This window comes from Orbicella faveolata, unplaced genomic scaffold, assembly GCF_042242905.1.
Source record: "Orbicella faveolata isolate gen_17 unplaced genomic scaffold, um_ofav_v1 contig_36, whole genome shotgun sequence".
In the NCBI taxonomy this organism is placed as follows: Eukaryota; Metazoa; Cnidaria; class Anthozoa; order Scleractinia; family Merulinidae; genus Orbicella; species Orbicella faveolata.
Genome location: NW_028301565.1, coordinates 8,320,279 through 8,337,500, shown reverse-complemented (window position 1 = coordinate 8,337,500; position 17,222 = coordinate 8,320,279). Strand labels below are relative to the sequence as shown.

General features: G+C 39.9%; 1 protein-coding gene across 2 annotated transcripts in view; it reads right to left on the bottom strand.

Annotated features, from left to right (window-relative positions):
• Positions 1-16,290, bottom strand: part of LOC149102167 (uncharacterized) — a 32,876-nt gene extending 16,586 nt beyond the window's left edge. Inside the window, exons 1-2 of one of the 2 annotated variants that reach the window (XM_089275479.1) lie at positions 16,148-16,290; positions 1,069-1,214 (exon numbers count right to left, since the gene is read on the bottom strand). In XM_089275479.1, the coding sequence (XP_089131605.1) occupies positions 1,069-1,174 (106 nt within the window). In that variant the 5' untranslated portion in view covers positions 1,175-1,214; positions 16,148-16,290. Of the gene's footprint in view, positions 1-1,068; positions 1,215-1,290; positions 1,512-16,147 lie in introns of those variants that run through there. The other variant, XM_089275478.1, reaches the window with a different exon arrangement.
• Positions 16,291-17,222: the final 932 nt, after the last annotated feature.

Below are 17,222 nucleotides of genomic sequence, written 5' to 3'. Positions count from 1 at the left end.
TCGCCCCAATAAGACGCCTGCACTGCAGGCCATGAAATCCATGATAACTTCGATGTTGCGTCACGTACGTAGAAAATTGCATCATGGGATACTATTCGATCGTCTTCTGCTAGTCGCTAGAAGGAAATGAATGACGAAGAGTTGTTTCGATCGAGGTACAAGAAAACGATTTTTGAGAGAGATCAACGCTTTTTCGCCGTCGTTTTTATCGCGAATGGATTTGGGCAATGTTGGTACGTGGTATATGTAAGTTTTTGTTTGAATAACCGTGAACTATGTTGACAAAATCTACCGATAAACTCCGTTGCTTGCGTGAGGTTTATTGTGAAATTTACATCTCGTAATGGTCTGACAATATTACAAAATTAATTAGTTATAAATCGAGAGGAAATAACCCAGTAAAGCCTTTTAAGTCGTTTACAGGCTACTTTTGGCTTATTTGAAAGCTCAGTCTTACAAATAATACTGGAAATAAGCCCGGTGGCGATCATTGTTCTGTCTGGAGTTGATTTAATGACAAATGAGTCCGCGCGACTCATGCTGTGTGGCTACTGTGTTGCTCAAAGCCTTTGTTTTGCTTCTACAAGCACGTATTTCAGTGATTTTCCTTTTCTATAACAGATCAAGGAAGGCTCCTTGAAAATATCTCTGAGTATTTGTATTTAAAAGTGCCATTTGCGTGTGATTATGCTTTCCAAAGTTTGGTATTGACGGTTGAGTGAAATTGCCCGACACAAAAGGTAGTAGTTCCTTCTGCAATTTTCGATTTCTGTTTTAGAGCTTCTTTTCTGTCTTTACATTTAACTTCTCGGAGGGTCTTTTCTACCATTTGCTCCGGGTAGCCTCTCGAGATCAGGCGTGTATTGAAATTTTCAATATTCTCTTCAATGTATTTCACAATAAACCTCACGCAAGCAAAAGGGAGTTTATCGGTAAATTTTACCACTTATTTCACGGTTATTCAAACAAAAACTTACATTTTCCATGTATTTTGCGCAAATACGGGTATCCGATTACTGGCAACTCATTCATTGCGTGATTAACTAACAAAATCAGCCTTTGTCTTACCGATAATGGTGGGAAGTTTATCTTGACTTTCTTCAAAAGTGGTTGAAGAGTTGCCACCGTCTGAAGCGTCCGGCTTGTTTCCGTCGGTAGCTTGGTTATTGGACATTTTGCAGCAAGATTCTCCTTTAATTTGGTTTCTGCAAATGCTGGGAATACAGAGATTAAACTGTTTAGCATAAAAAATACGATTTCCACAGAATAGACCCTCAAACTGTGAAATACCCTAAGATTGTAGTTCTCAAACTTCACAACAAGGGCATAAATTTGTATCGGTATGTTAACAACCACGAGGTCGCGATTTAGCGGCGAAGAATTTCACGAGAGTTGGCCTCGAGATTTGCTCACATACTTATGAGGAATAGGTGGCCCAAGAACTGGATGCGTGTTTAGACAAGTTTATTTTGTCTGAGCGAAATAAGGTTGAACTCGTTGTGAACCATCATCTTCAGTTACCACCGAGTCAATACAGGCCACGACATCTGTTTAAAGAGGAAAAACTAGGGGTATACTATTGGCTGCTCAGTTGACAAGAATTTGCATGTAAGTTTGCTTGTCTTGTGCGTAAAGTTGAGTGGCGTAAATTTTTTGTCTTTTGAAGGCTGTTTGCGCAAGAAGAAATCTGCTGTCTTAAAATAAACAAATTATAACCCTGGTATCGTTAAATTCATCCGTTTTTAATATCATATCAGATGACTCTCTCATCTGACTCGCAGAGGGGACTCTCAGAGGGAACAAGTCCCTGCTACTAGTCCCTGCAATAAGTCACGGGGACTATTGATGTCATGTGAATTAGCCTTTTCTGTCAAAAAAATCAGTCTAGTCGTAGAGACGAACATTTGGTCTCTTCGACTAGTCCCACGAATTCAGACTCGTTGGAATTTAGGGACATGTACAAGTCCCTTCAACTTTCCATCGACTTTGCCCCTCAAAAGCTTTCAAGGCGAGGCAAGTCCCAGCGATCAAATTGAAATAAACTAACCACAGTTCCGCAATGATTGTATCTTTCCCGTGGAAATGATATCGGCGAATCACTTCTTTGGTGGTACGGATTTTAATCACGGCTTTATCATACTAATGTCCGCACTTAATACCTATGTAATAAAGCTAGGGAAGTATTTCAAAAACGCCACAAGCCTTTAGGCGAGGGTGGTTTAGAGGCCTTGGTGAACGCGGGAAACTTTCGTGGAACACTTGAGAATGTGAAATGGCTTTTTAACCTCCTGATTGGCTGTATTCTTAAAGGCATGGGATTCAAGCAAAAGAGCACTTTTTTCCATGTTTACATAGCCTCGTCTAAACACGACGGGGGTTCGGAGAATTCGAGACAGTTACGCAAATTGAAGACGCAGTCGAGGGTTTGCATGAGTTTCGGAATTCTTCCAAATCCCTAAGCGTTTAGATGAGGCTATGTAAACCACGTTTTGCCACGTTTTCACACCACGATTAATATTCCGAACGTGGCACTTGCATAACAAGAGAAAAAACTTTGGCCCGTGCGTGTTAGGTGCTAATTTCACGGATTTCTTTCTACGCGAGTTTTACATTCCATGAACCCAAAGTTAGGTCAACCTTTTGAGAATTGCGACACAAATTAAACAAAATAAAATAGGAATAAAGGGAATAACAGTGTGTACACTGTAAATGCCATCGCGTTTCATCGCTTACGTTTTTGAGTTGGGAGGGTCACGTGATCCGTAATATCTGAGTCGTATAAAATTTATCCACTACATCTGTATCACTGTGGTCTTCATGATCAGAAAACAAGAATTGTGGATAAGACTTGCGAAAATCGACAAAGATAACCTTTGGAGAACTTAAAAATTCAGGGACGTCTTAAAACGCCGACTGTCTTCTCTTTTAATTCAACACTGTGCGCTAAAATGGCAGGATTCGGGAGAGCGGAGTGCGGAGACAGCCTTCGTTATTTTCGAGGACACATTATCTTGAAAGAAACGATCAATAGAATATTGAAAAACATTTTACTTTCCTTTTCAAACTATGGATTGGCGTCAAGTTTCTACTCATCAGTGTTCTTCAAGCTTATAAGAACACTGAGCCTAATTTGACAAGTTATTAACGCGCCAAAAAATTGTGCACTGAATAATCGATTTCTGACTGCCTACTTGTATATAGATCATTTTTTCACACGGGTTGAAAGGACTGTTGAATGCTATTCATTAGAGAAAAGGAGGTTTTGGTTAGCTCACCATAGTGTTATGAAAGTAAATGACTCAAGCTGTGCAAAAAGTCATGCAAGAGTATCTCTTCAAATGCAAAATGCGCAAGTAGGGACAAAAAAATGTGAGTTTGTTATCATAGCGGGTTCCGAACTCTTGAAAGATTCTTGGAGTGCAAAACCTCTGAGTCATTAGTACTTACAGGATTGAAATCAAGCACGCTTTTGTGCGACTTATAATTGTGCGGGTGTGATCGGTAAGTTGATTTATTTTCGTATCTAGAATAGACCTCTTTGTCTTCACTAGACCATGTCTCTAACAATGTCAAGTATTGAGATTTATTTGTGTTACTATCATTTTTGATGAAACCTTTTTCAATTTTCTTCACCCGATAGACCGCATACCGTAAATCTTCGAATTAGCGCCCGGGGCGCTTATTTAAAATTTAGGAGAAGATTGGGGCGCTTATTCGAGGGACACTTAATCGAGGGAGGCGCTTATTTAATTTTTCCCAAATCGTGGCGTGACATGATCATTTTTTAAATACATCATCTGTACGTAAACAACAACATAAGCTGTTTATCGACATAAAAAGCTCGCGGCACCGTTAGTACTTAACGCGTTCAACGTGTTCACTCAACCTGTTCTCGAGCTGAAACAATGTACAAATCTAATACTACCCCACGAAAACCAACATCCTTTGTTGGTCAGTACTCGTCCACAAAATGGGCGAAGGTGAGGGGGCGCTTAATCGAGGGGAGGCGCTTATTTCAAATTTTGGCCGATAGGAGCGGCACTTATTCGAAGGGTGCTCTTATTCGAGGGGGGGGGGGGGGGGGGGGCTAATTCGAGGATTTACGGTAACCAGGAGCCATAATCGGGGACGGAGACCGTAAGCGCGCGCCATTTCAAGTATTGGGGTTGTCCCCATGATATGGGACAAAAATTCTATTTTTAGAACAAATTGCGCCATCACCTGCGGCACACGCGCGTACATGCTGCGAGGATTTTTGCGGATGTCGCGCGGGGAAATTGGCGTCCGAAATTCCCGAAATGTTTCATGTTTTTGCCCCACAGCTCAACGCGTTTACGTCTGTTGGAATTTTGCTTAAGTATTTTCGTCGTAAGCTGCTCCAGTTTGAGTGAAGTAAGACAGTCGAATTTAGGTATGTTCGGCAGTAAGCTTATATATATCGCTGACCAAGTTGTGTTCCGACTGATGCTTCTTTTACATGCTGTACATTACTCCACTTTAAATTTCACATATGTTGAAGATTAACAGCTTTTCCATTACACAGCAAAAAACTAGCTGGATATATTTAGATGTAGCAGAGCTTCAGGACTTCATAGTTTCCTAGCTCCTCTTGCCACACGCTTGCGAGGAATTTGTCAGTCTATCGCGACCGAAAAGTAAAACAAAATAATTGTTAGTTTGAGTTTCTCTTGAATTGTAAGCAATGCTTGATATTTCATCAAGGCTTAATAACTTTACGTCCGTAGATACTGCTCAGTTTTATTCGTGTAAAAATCCAGTAAATTCTCTGTTGTCGATGAATGAGAGCGCCCGCCGATGCGTGTTTTGTACACTCAGTAAACATGACAAATTGTACCCCGCCGCACTTTCGTGTGAAAGCGTACATCGAACTCAAACAATAGCTCTATAGTTTTTAAATATGTTTAAGATTGATAAATGTTCGAGAAAATATTAAAAGCTAAGCTGAAAATATGTGAATAAAGCAGAAACAATCAGCAAAGTTATGATGACGCTTTCTTTAATCAACTTGGAATAACGATTTCGATTTTGATGATCGAGTTATCAACACTCCTTGTCTGTTTTCATGTTCGCAGTGTAAAACTTTACTATGCTTATGTTGAAGAAACGCACATGATGTTAGTAGCCTTTTTTGCATTCGTGAAATTTGTTGCAGCATCTCAGCGCAAAAGATAACGAAAGAAATCTTTGTCAAGATTTGTTGACAATTGAAAACACCGACTCGGACTTGAAAGTGCACGAGCTGCATGCACTATGCAAATGAGCTAATTGTACGCGTCAGACTTTCCTTTCAAAAACTTTTGCAAACTCACCAAACAAGCAGAGACAATAAGAAACCATCAAAACAGGTTTTGGTTATGATTAAACATTGTCTGAGAAACTCACAAATTAACTTGATACCAGAGTAGAGAGTTTTCTTGCTATATTCTTAAGCATACGCGTAAGCTTACAACTAGCGTGAGCAGATCTTATTATTCATTCCCAGCGCGAGATTGAAGTCTTTTTTTTGACCCTAAAAAACCCACCTTTTCCGTTAGCTCAGAGCATAAAACTACATATAAGCGCCCTGGTTCGTATTCCCTGCCTTATTCCCTGCCATCGCTGTGAAAAATACGCAAGAGAATCTCTCAACTCTCACCATTTGATCACGCAACGTGACAACATCCACGCGAGAGCCCCTGACATGTGCGTGAATCCGCGCAGATATATGACGTCAGGATGGCACAATTTGTTCTAAAAATAGAAAAATTGTCCCATATCATAGGTGCGCGCGAATCCCGAGACTTACGGTCTCCGTCCCCGATTATGGCTCCTGCGGTAACTTAACATTATTAATGAGCTGTATGTGTCGCTAATTCGTAACCATTAACTTATTTTCTCTGGTACAAAATTACTTTCCAATCGAAGAATAAATAATAGTTCATGAGTTCTATGGAGTCAAGTCTGCCCGTGGTTGGGACTTTTGATCATTCGCCGAGTCCCGGGGCTCGGAGCTTTTGACTTCAACCGTTAGTAGACTGGGTACTAACGACGCCATCTTGGATGACCGAGAATGACTGGAAACAAACTGTACAGAATTGGAAGAAAACAATGTTCCAGATCGCTGGCTAGTTTGGTGTTGAACTGAACATTGTTGCATATATTCAGTAAACAAGGCCTTAACATCACTGATTTGTATTTTGAAAGTTGTGTATGGAAACAAATTTCCGAGTCCTGCATAACGTAAGACTGTTATTAATTTAAGCTCAAATGAATTGAAATTATGAAACATTTTACAGGATAGTGTTCTGTATTCACCTTCATACATTCAATTTGCAATGCATGTTGTTTCTAAGCATGTTATAATTTTAGTGCTAAAACGAGATTGAATTATTGAACTTCATCTTTATGACCCTACCATGTGCAGTGTATTATTATGAATTATTGAATACATCTAAGATCTTGAGTCCTCTTATGGGGCTTTTTTCATATTTCTCTACTACAGATAGAGATTAACATTTTATTTCCATCGTTTCTGTTTAAAATGTAAGTAATTAAAATGTCACAATGATCTAGGACGTTAGTCGTGATAAGAATTTCCATGTTTTCTGTCTTGTTTAGTCGTATATGTTTAAGGAGTCGTCACAATTTTAATATAAATTAGGTGATATTGAACAGACGTTGCATTTTGAAGTTGTTACTTTGTAGCCTTTTAAATACAACTTTTGATGTTTAATTCTTTTTGACAGACCTATGCCTTTTTCTAGATAGAGGTGGAGAATTTGCATTCTTTTGAACAACACTAAAATCCCTGGGATGGAGAATTTGCACTCTTTTGACCAAGGTTAATTTCCGTGGGGTCGGGCATTTGAACTGAAAAGATGATCGGAGTTCAAATCCCCCGCCTTTGCCCGGCCTCCCCCCCCCCCCCCCCAGCGGCTTAACATTGATAGGTGCATAACAACGAACTGAAACTGACATTTGGGGCCAGCACTAACCCCCCTTAAATCTTGGCTGTTACGTTCCTTCAGTGATTTGAGCGACAAGCGACATTGCGTCAAAATGTGGCGACAATTTGATACCAAAGTACCGACAGCCGACAGAATTTGACATGAAAGGGGCGACAATTTGCGAAAACGACAGTCCATTTTTCATTTCGACAAAGCGACAACTGCACTTTTTTTCTTCGACGGCGACATGACTGTCACGACTTGACAAGGCCAGCGTGACTCTTTTGGAGCTCTATTGTTTGCGTTTATGGTAGATCAGTTGTACAAATATTAACAAAAACAAACCATCATTCAACACTCTTTACAAAGAGTTAAGAATTAAGAGTTGTATGTTAACTAGTCAGTCTCTTATTACATCCCGTAAAACAAAGAACTCAAAGAGAAAGGAACAAAGGTCGTCAACGTCACCCGTTGCGCTTGTTACGATCCCGAGTCACGCGCCAGAGATTGTCGTCATTATCGAGTTCGCCAGGTCTTTTTATTGACCTTTATTAGGGTATGCAGGTTATTTTAGGTGATCTAAGGTCGGGTGAGAGTCGGCCAATTGTTTGCCATGGGCAAACATAAGAAAGACAAGAAAAAGACCAACAAGAAGAGTAGAAAGAAGGAAAGGGTGGAAAAGAGTTACAGAAAGAAAGACAGGAAAGGTGAGTTGGCGCTTTTCATAGTTAATCGGTTTTCACGGCCTTAAATATTTAGCTTTGTTGACCATTGTTTGGCAATCCTTTTTTATGATATGGATGATCGTATCGGATAGATAAAGCATTAAGTCATTAAGTTTATAAGGCGATCAGCGAACATGAGCGAGCTAGAATCTTGCACTGCACTCTGTGCACACGTGGACAGATGATATTGATTTTGGAGCGTCTTTTTGCTTCTCGATATTCTTTATTTATTTCTCAGCACTCTGATCTCTCAGCCTTAACCTGGTGCAGTGTTTGGCAGTTTATTTTTCCAATCATAGACCATTATACTATTGACGATTCATCATAAAATTATGAAGCATCTACGGCGAACAGCGAGTTCGGATCAGCTCGCAGCCTGCGGTCTGTGTGAGTGTACACCGACTGTGCACTGGAGATAAAGTTTATTTTTCGCCTTTTGACGAATACGTTTACACAGAATGCTATGTTAATGATTACCATTGCTGTCATTGATAATAAATTATGGAGACAAAATTGAAATACTTGCAAGCCCCCATACTTATCCAGTCTATCCTGGACGTTCAGACTCATTCATGTTCATTTAGATGGTCATGAGCAGTGTACAAGCGTGCAAACAGCTTTTGGTAAAGACGGGAATGACATGTTCCACCGTAATGGTCCGTAATGCTCACAGCAAGATGACAAGGTCATGGTGACCGGGATAGCAAAATCAAATGAAGATAAAAAAAATAATCGACCTTTTTTAAACGTTAGGCGTCAAAATGGTTAATGTTATGACTTCTAGCCATGAAATCAAAATCTCTTGTGTCTCTTGCTTTCTGTTATGTTTTTTTTTTTTGCTACTTAGTTCTAAACGCCTATACTCAATTCTGTTAGGGCGCAAATTTCGGAGCTATCATTAAATGTTACTAACATTAACAATATTAAATTGTGAAAATTTCGTCCTTATTTCATATTTCAGCATCTTAGAATTTAAGACCAATATTCGCTTTTGCCTGAAAAGTGACGTACGCTCTTCTTATCATAATTTCGGCATATCAGACTACAATAAAACCGTCAAACAGCCGGTAACCTCTAAAATCATGTGAAAGGGCAAACAATTTGTCCTAGCTGTCTACTCTCTTTTTCTCATGTATTCGTGTTTTGTTGTCCACCAGAAAAGCTCCTTTTAGTGTCTAGTTCGGAGAGTAAAAATGCCGAAAGGCGGATTATGGATAAGAGAAAACGCGCTCACTCCCCGTCTGAATATTCTGACTCTTACTCTGAGCCTAAGCGACCTAAGCCTGCCAAGACCCCCAAGAAGGTGCAAAAGCCAGTTTCAGGTTTTCTTAGTGTTAGTGCTGTCCAGAAGTTCACAATTACCAGAAGTCTACACCTGACCTTACCTAGCACTGGGGCGCATACGTGTGTGTTTTATTTTATAATCATCCCGCTTAAAATATATTTATTCATAAATGTGTCGGTCGCGGGGTACAGTTGAAGTCGTCATTGCATTTAGCCCCAAGCCCCATTAACATAGATGTAGACTTCTGGAATATTGAACTTTTGTTGATGGTTATTATCAAAAATAGAGTTTTACAAAAATGTTAAACATTTTATTTAAAATTGGAGGTTATAGCGCCGAAATAACCCTGAATCGTCACATGTATACTCGCCAAAATTAGTACGTTAAGATTACGAGCGGCCTTATTTTAGAGAAACGTCAGAGACAAATTTTTGTAGCGACAACGACATATGAATTTGTACAGAAAAACGACAGCGACAATTTCCTCCGCTGGTTAAGCGACAAAGGCACACAGAAGGATGCGACAAGGCGACAAGACTACCCCCCTTGGAAGGCCTCTTCAGTCTGTTTGAATTTTCTATTTAGCGATTCTGCATTTAGGTAACACCATCTGTATGGGAATACCAATAAATTGTTGTTGTTGTTGTTGTTGTGTTGTCTGCAAGTACGAAAGGAGATTTCTATTTTGACAGAAAAACGGTTTATTTACTAAAGAGATATTGCGCGACAAAAGAAGAGGATCGTCTCACGTGTACGAGCGATATAAGCGATTTGTTAAGAAGGAAGTTAGACGACCTTTCACTCACCGTTAAGAATGTTTCTTGACTTATCGACAGATGATTAAACAATTGGTATTCCTCCAGTTCATTCTGATGTTTGCAATCCGGAATCATAAGACACCAGTAAGTGGTTGCCAGATAGCCAGATATTACAAATTAATGCTAAAAATGCAAAACTTGAAAACATACCCCAAGGGTGGCTTTCATTACCGCATAAGATCATAAAGCACAAGCCGAACTACGCAGTCGCAGTATAAGATGTTGATGGTTAGGGCCTTTTGTTTTGGGCAAATTCTTATTCAGATGAGGTGCTACTAGTCAGCGTGTGTTCAGTGTAGAAAAAGGGCAAGGCAGCTCGTTCAAATAGCGTTAAATGCATCTGTCAACCTGTGCGTACGTGCCTTGTCTCATAAAACGGACTGTTCTGAACAAAATCGAAGAAGGAAATTCGAGAAGGAAATTCTTCAGCACACTTGTCATGATGTCGTGACTGTGGTTTACTTTCATTCTGTTCAGGACGATTTCTAGCCTACGTGTAGCCGTACCCACCCCCCTGAGGGAAAACGGGAGGGAGGGAACGTCTACGAAGAGCTGACACGAATCGTGTTATGTGACGTCACGCTTTTGCATGGAAATATATAATGGTTCCTTATTGGATAAAGACCGCGAGCAATACTTTCGAGAATACTGATTGGCTAAAATAGATTTGTGCCAAGCCGCAAAATGTCTCACATTCTCACATCTGTACGAGTTTAGAGTTGCGCTAGTAAGTGGCAACTACAGACGTTCTGAGCACTTTAAAAATACCGGCAACTGATGAGATCCGTATGGAGGATCGAAACCATGGTCTTGCCTGAACTAAGCCGAACAATGGCATATACAACACGCAAAACAGTCAACAGACTTGCGCGTAAACAGCTACATTTGAATCATGTGGTGCCAGAATGACCAACAACAAATATGATATGCGTGATAAGGATCTTCCTACTGTACTTGTAAAAACAGCTCTAATCACAGCCGGGCCCGGCGTCACAATATAGAATACAAGTATAAAGCAACATGTTCACGGTAAATTTCATAGTTTGTCCCCCAAAAGCAAATTCGTGGAGACTTGAGAGCATATCTTGCAATAGAAATGAGCCTAAACAATGCATAAACACATGGAAAATTACAGGTGTCAAACTCTACGAAGCGACAAGCAGATAACAGCGGAAACTATGCAGACCTATGACCTTTAAAAATTTGCCATAGCACGATCTAACGGCTCAACTTTACTCAAAATTCCTTCTTATTACACAACATGAAGTGCCCTTCATAAACACGAGTGAAGCGACAAAAAAGGTCAAGTGACCGAACAGAGAACGGCAAATGTACAAATGTCACGAACCGCAGAGGTCGCTTAGGCTAGTCAACCTCTTCGAACTTAAATTCGCGCATTCTAGCGAATTTTTCGGCTGGAAAACAAGGCCAACTTTCTTCAAACTTGTGGCGTAGTTGATTCTCATAGATTTTTGTAATTCTTCCAGGTTCTCCTGCAAATTATTTCTCTTATTGAGGAGAACATGACACTGCCTACAAATGTACTCTGATGTAGCGTACACATGGAACTCCAAATTTGCGAGCGCGACGTTTACATCAAAGATTGTCTTCTTCTTGCTTTGGACCAAACATCGCTCGTAATCCTTTTCAATCTCTTTAAAACACAATATACACTTGAAAAGGGGACTGAAAAGGGACATTGACTTGCAAATAAGCTCGAAAGAAAAAACATTTACGAGGCCTTTGTCTGCGCGAGGACACGAGTACAGACAGAAAATATAATTTGTTTGCATAACTTATATAAATTACTGTGACGTCACATAACACGATTCGTGTCAGCTCTTCGTAGACGTTCCCTCCCTCCCGTTTTTCCTCGGGGGGTGGGTACGGCTACACGTAGGCTAGACGATTTCACGTAGTTTCAAGACGACAAAACGGTACGTAATACGACACAAAACGATACAAAGGTCAGTCGATCATGTGTAGCGCAACGCAACGGGGTACCCATGTCCCTTGTCTGAAATTCGCCACCAGCCATGTCGGCATTTCGCAAGATTCCTATGTCGCCTGTCGGAATTTCGTCTCAGAGGAACTGGGTCGGGAAATTTGACCTTGTTCGATAAAAACGAAGCTACACGTATAACACATCGTGATACCTTTGTTTAGTAAAGTCTCACGCATTGAGCATGAGGCTCACGCAAACGAATTCAATCTTGCGCTCTCACGCTGAAACTATTATTTCTCACGCATTGAAGGTTCCTTGCTGTTTACTCCTTGTATGCTTTGCACTTGCTTCGAACACTTTTCAGCACTAGGAATTCTTATGCAGAGCCAGCATTTCTCCGCTCAATGGGTTTAATGATTACTTTAAGGTTACTTTTAAAGCATCACATTTCGACTCAGAATGAAGGAAAAGACTTCTTAACTACTTCAATTTTTCAAAATTTTCTAAGGGGCTGGGGGCATGCTTTCTAAGGGCTTGGGCTTGCTTTCGAGCGCTGAAGTTGCTAACTCCCTAGGAGATGTGGGGACATGCTCCCCCGGGAAATTTTGAAGTTTAGACGCTTGGAATTGCTACTTTCAGTCACTTTCCAGTCAGTATTTGGACCTATTAAAAGTACAATCGAACCTATGACTATTTTTACTATGTTTATGTTTAACAACCGTTCTTTAACTCAAAATCTCAACGGCCTCAATCAGATAATTTCTCCTATCTATAATCTTGCTTTGAATTTGGCGTAACCCTTACTTTCTGCTAAAGACGAGAAGACCTTGGCAGCTTTCCCCTGTCTCTCTTTTCCTTCCATAATGCCATTTGTTGATAATACAACTTCAAAATAATACAACTTCAAATTCTTTTACTGGTGACCCACTGATAAAAATTTGAAGCAGGCTTTCGAAGATCTCTTTCCTTTTTCCTTAAGCGTGTTTTTAGGCGTTTAGGCCACTGCTCTCTCAGCTGAGAGTGAGAAAAAATACTCAGCAATGACGAACTCGATTTATTCGACGTGGACGTTTTAGCATATATATAAGAAAGCCTGTGTTTTACGACCCGTCGACATCGCGCGTGAGAGAGGAAAACACAAAACTCTGGAAATGCGTCTTCACTTCGACTCAGACGTTTAAAACAATCACTGCATTCTCAGTTCCGAAATTCGTTGTCGGTCTATCTTGCCATTGGTGTCGCTTTCCCTATTTCGCTGGAGTAGTCTGTCGTTCGTCGCCAATTCATAGCTCTCATGTCGCCGTTTCAAGGCCATGTCGCTTATCGGAATTTACCCCTAACAGGGCCTCCTTAATGTACAGTATTTATAAATATATTTATACAAAATATTACTTTATTTAAGTGTAAGTAATTTAAATTATCAAGTTGTAAGTACTATTTATTATATATTTTTTAAAGTACCGAAGTGTTTACCACTGCTGCACTAATTGTGGACACTGAAACAATCAAACAAATATTGTTAACTTGAACAGAAACTTGTTAAAAATCCCAACTGGGATTTCCTTCCTTAGAAAAGACTGAAAGGTGAAATACCTTTGGTGTGCTTTCCTCATCTGTTTCTTAATTTCATGCTAGATTCAGTTGACAGCCGTTTGGCCAAAATCAGTCAAAATTCTCAGGCTTTTTTTTTGCAACATTTCTTCACGCAGTGTCTTGTTTTGAAAACTTGGCAATCAAAAATATTTATAGTTATCATTGTTATTGTGACTAGAGGAGGGGGGTGAATAGGGGTATGCAAATCCGCCGATCCGTCCCTTTTTTGGCCAAATCTGTCGATCCGCGAATATTTTTGTTCAAATCCGAAACCACAACCACATCCGGAAACAGAAGTGTAAAAGTTCAAAGGTAAACTGGTGAATGTGAATGCCAGTGTTAATTTCGCGCAAATAGTAAAGAAGGCAACATGCTTGATGACTTTAACACAGTACAATTCCAATAAAAGTCTCACACCTGAGTTTAAATGAGCTTCGTTCCAACAAAGAAATAATTTGGATGAACTCACTAACATACCGACCAAGGCTGAAGAAAGATCTATGATCTAAATTTCGTTTAGGAACCAAGATTCGAACATCAAGACAGGCACAATCCGGAATCCGCGTCAAAATTCACAGCTGATCCACGATCCACTGTGTTTTCAAAATCCGCGAATCCGCTCGATTTACCGCAAAAATCCACAATCTGTGCGCTTTTTAAGGCCAAATCCGTCAATCCGAAAACCTATTCACCCCCCTCCTATGGTCTACTGTTGTTTTGTTTCCCTACGACGGTCACCCCCGATAATATTTTTGGCGGAATCCAAATGAATGCAAATACATACTGATACGGCTAGTGAACATATGATGGATCTTAAACAGTTTTGGCGGAACCTGAAGAATAAATGCAAATAATAATGACACGGCAGAGTGGAGGGATGAATACAAATAGGGACTTAAAGACACGCTACGGCGAGGTACTACCACGGCTACTTAGGAAATTAACGCGAATTTCAAAAATTCGCGATCATTTAGGTCGCGTTAAAATTTTGCGCGTTAATTTACCGTTATTTTGTGTTGCACTCCAGACATTCTTGACATAGCCAAACAATAAATTTTATTCGCGCACTTTACATTTCCCATCAACCTTTCACATTAGTAAATCGTTTACTGTACTTCAACTGAATTTTGTTCGTGTTCGCTGTCAGCTTTACAATGTTAAAATAAATTGGTTCCTGTTCTCAACAAATTCTGGTTTTTTTTGCTGTAATTTTGCCCCCTCTCTTGCGGTAATTTCCTTTATTGGGAAGCAAATTTACCTTCAATTCGCGTTAATTTAAGTCGCGTTAATTTCAAATACGTTAATTAACACGAGCGTTAATTCAAATGATTAAGATTTTGCTGTACGGTAACGGCGTGTGCTGTCTCCACGTGTCTTTACAAAAATGGCTTCGTTCAGGGAAACTGGGGACTTTTATTCTACTTTCATGCGTCCAGAATGCGTCTTAAATTTACTAGATAACCGGTAACCATCAAAACTTAGATTCAGTTGCCTTTAAGAATCGTCGGTAATTCCAACCATTCAACAAAATAATTTCAATACTGACAAAAAGCCCCGGGGGGTGGGTAATCCCAGAAAAATTGGGTGGGGGTGTGCGGCCGGCTCCCTAAAATCCTTACCCTATTTATGACCAAAATCTGCGATATTCCCTGCCCTATTTACGACCTGACCATAAATTCGAAACCCTATTTATGACCTGGCACTTAAATCAAAACCCTATTTCAGACCTGCGTTATAGTTAGTTCCCTAGTTCCGCAGACCAATGTTAAATTACCGTAAACATAATTTGTGAAGGGCTTTTGTTGATTTTCCTTTCGATAATGATGAAAAAGTGGCTTCTTCTTAAAAATATACCCATATCAAGGCTAGAGTGCGAAAACCATACCCTATTTATGACCAAAATGGCCAAAATCAGCTAAAATCGATACCCAATTATGACCAAAACGGCTGAAAAACCATACCCTTTGGGGCTACACATACCTATAGCCATATAAGGGAGTACCCCCCGGGCAAAAAGTTCTATTTCCGCACTGGCATGGTGGTCGTACAACGTGATAAGCCCGAGAAAGCAGAACTTTTGCTTCTTATAAAATACATTTTAAACTGCAATAAATAATCATAGCTCAGCTTAGCGGTACCTACGAAGCTCTCTTATCTGCAGCTGTTCAGCCCGGTACTAATGTCACGAATGCACCCTTGTTTTTCTACGAGAAATATTTATACGAATATCGAGGCTGAAATCTGCGAAATTTTAAGAATATTTTAAGACTAAACTCGAGGCTGAGATTTCGCAAAACAAGGAATATAATTTTGTGTATGGAAAATTTGCAAATACAATGCAATTATTTATTTTTTTAACTAAACCGTCTAAAATTATTCCTTTTCGCTAAACGGCAAAACTAGCCAAAAACAACACCAGAAGCTTGTGTACGATGATAATTACCTTTCTGCAAGAAGTTATGTGTGTCATGTCAGACTTTCTTACCCACAGTCTAGTTACAAAATTACTCCAACGGCATCAAAGTCGATGGAACGGAAATGTCATAAGCTTTCATCTAAGAATATTCATGAAAATATTTTCAGCCTAACATTCGCAGAAAAATCATAAGAATTCAGCCTGGGCCGGAAAAACAATATTCATATATACGAAAAAGAGTGCAAGTATGACGGTCACTCACGGTAGGTGTTAACTCGTTCAAATTTTCTATACAAATGACAAAGAAAAAAATATCTTAGAACGGATTTTTATGATTGAGAACTTTATCTTCGAACTAGGCTAATCCAGTAATGAAAAAAGCGTTAAAATGAGGAGGAAACAGCAGGCTTATACTCACATAGTGAAGATTCCGCAAAACCAGGCACTTTCCCGAAGAAGAAAGCAAGGCTACGGCGGGAAAGCGTAGCCTTGCCATATCGTTACGTTCCTAATGATAAGGTTACGGCAAGTGAACGCATGAAGGATCTTAAATATTTTGGCGGAATCCGAATAAATGCATACAATAATGACACGGCACGTGAGCATATGAACGATCTTAAATATTTTTGGCGGAATTCGAATGAATGCAAATAAAAATAGGTATACGGCATTTGAACATACGAAGGATCTTAACTTTTAACTGACATTCTTCGTTGTGAGTGAGAAGACAGTTAAAAAAGCCTCTGAGGCTGTGGCGGATGGCGGTACGTGAAGGTCGACCAAGAGAGCAGCGATCGGTTTGAGGGAGAGGATTCCGCAGTGGGGCGCTTTCAAGAAGGTTCCACTTGGCTTAATCCGCTCGCCGAATTTCTCTGCTCTTATGTCCCTTAAAGTGCCTATGAAATAATAAAAAAATTGCTGCTTATTTGAAAGGCTTTTCAAAGTAAAGAAGAATGGCGTTTTCCTTTTGGGAATATCTTTCTTTCGCTTTGGATATATTTACGTTTTTGTATTATGCAAATAAGGGAAGTGATGATGTCATAGGTGGTTCCAGTAAAACAGCACAACACTGAACACTGCTTTAATATTTCTAGAGTTATTCTCGATTGAGTGTTGTGCTGTTTCAGTGGAACCACCTATGACATCATCACTTTCCTCATTGGCATGATACAAAAACGTAAATATCTCTAAAACGAAAAAAGATCTTCCAAAAAGGAAAACGCCATTATTCTTTATTTTTAAAAGCCTTTCAAATAAGTAGCAATTATTTTTTACATCACAGGCACTTTTAAGTGGGTAGGATGTTCATAGGATTGGATGGTCGACCACCGATGATTTGGACCTTCAGTTACAGTGTGAACCAGGCTGAAACATTCTGGAGCGTATGAAACCCTCGTTAGTCGAGCCATCCGTCGAAAGTTTCACGGTTATTTCAAAGGAGCTGAAGTGTAGTGAATTCCGAGTCATTCTTCTTGCGGTACTTCCTCTCCACA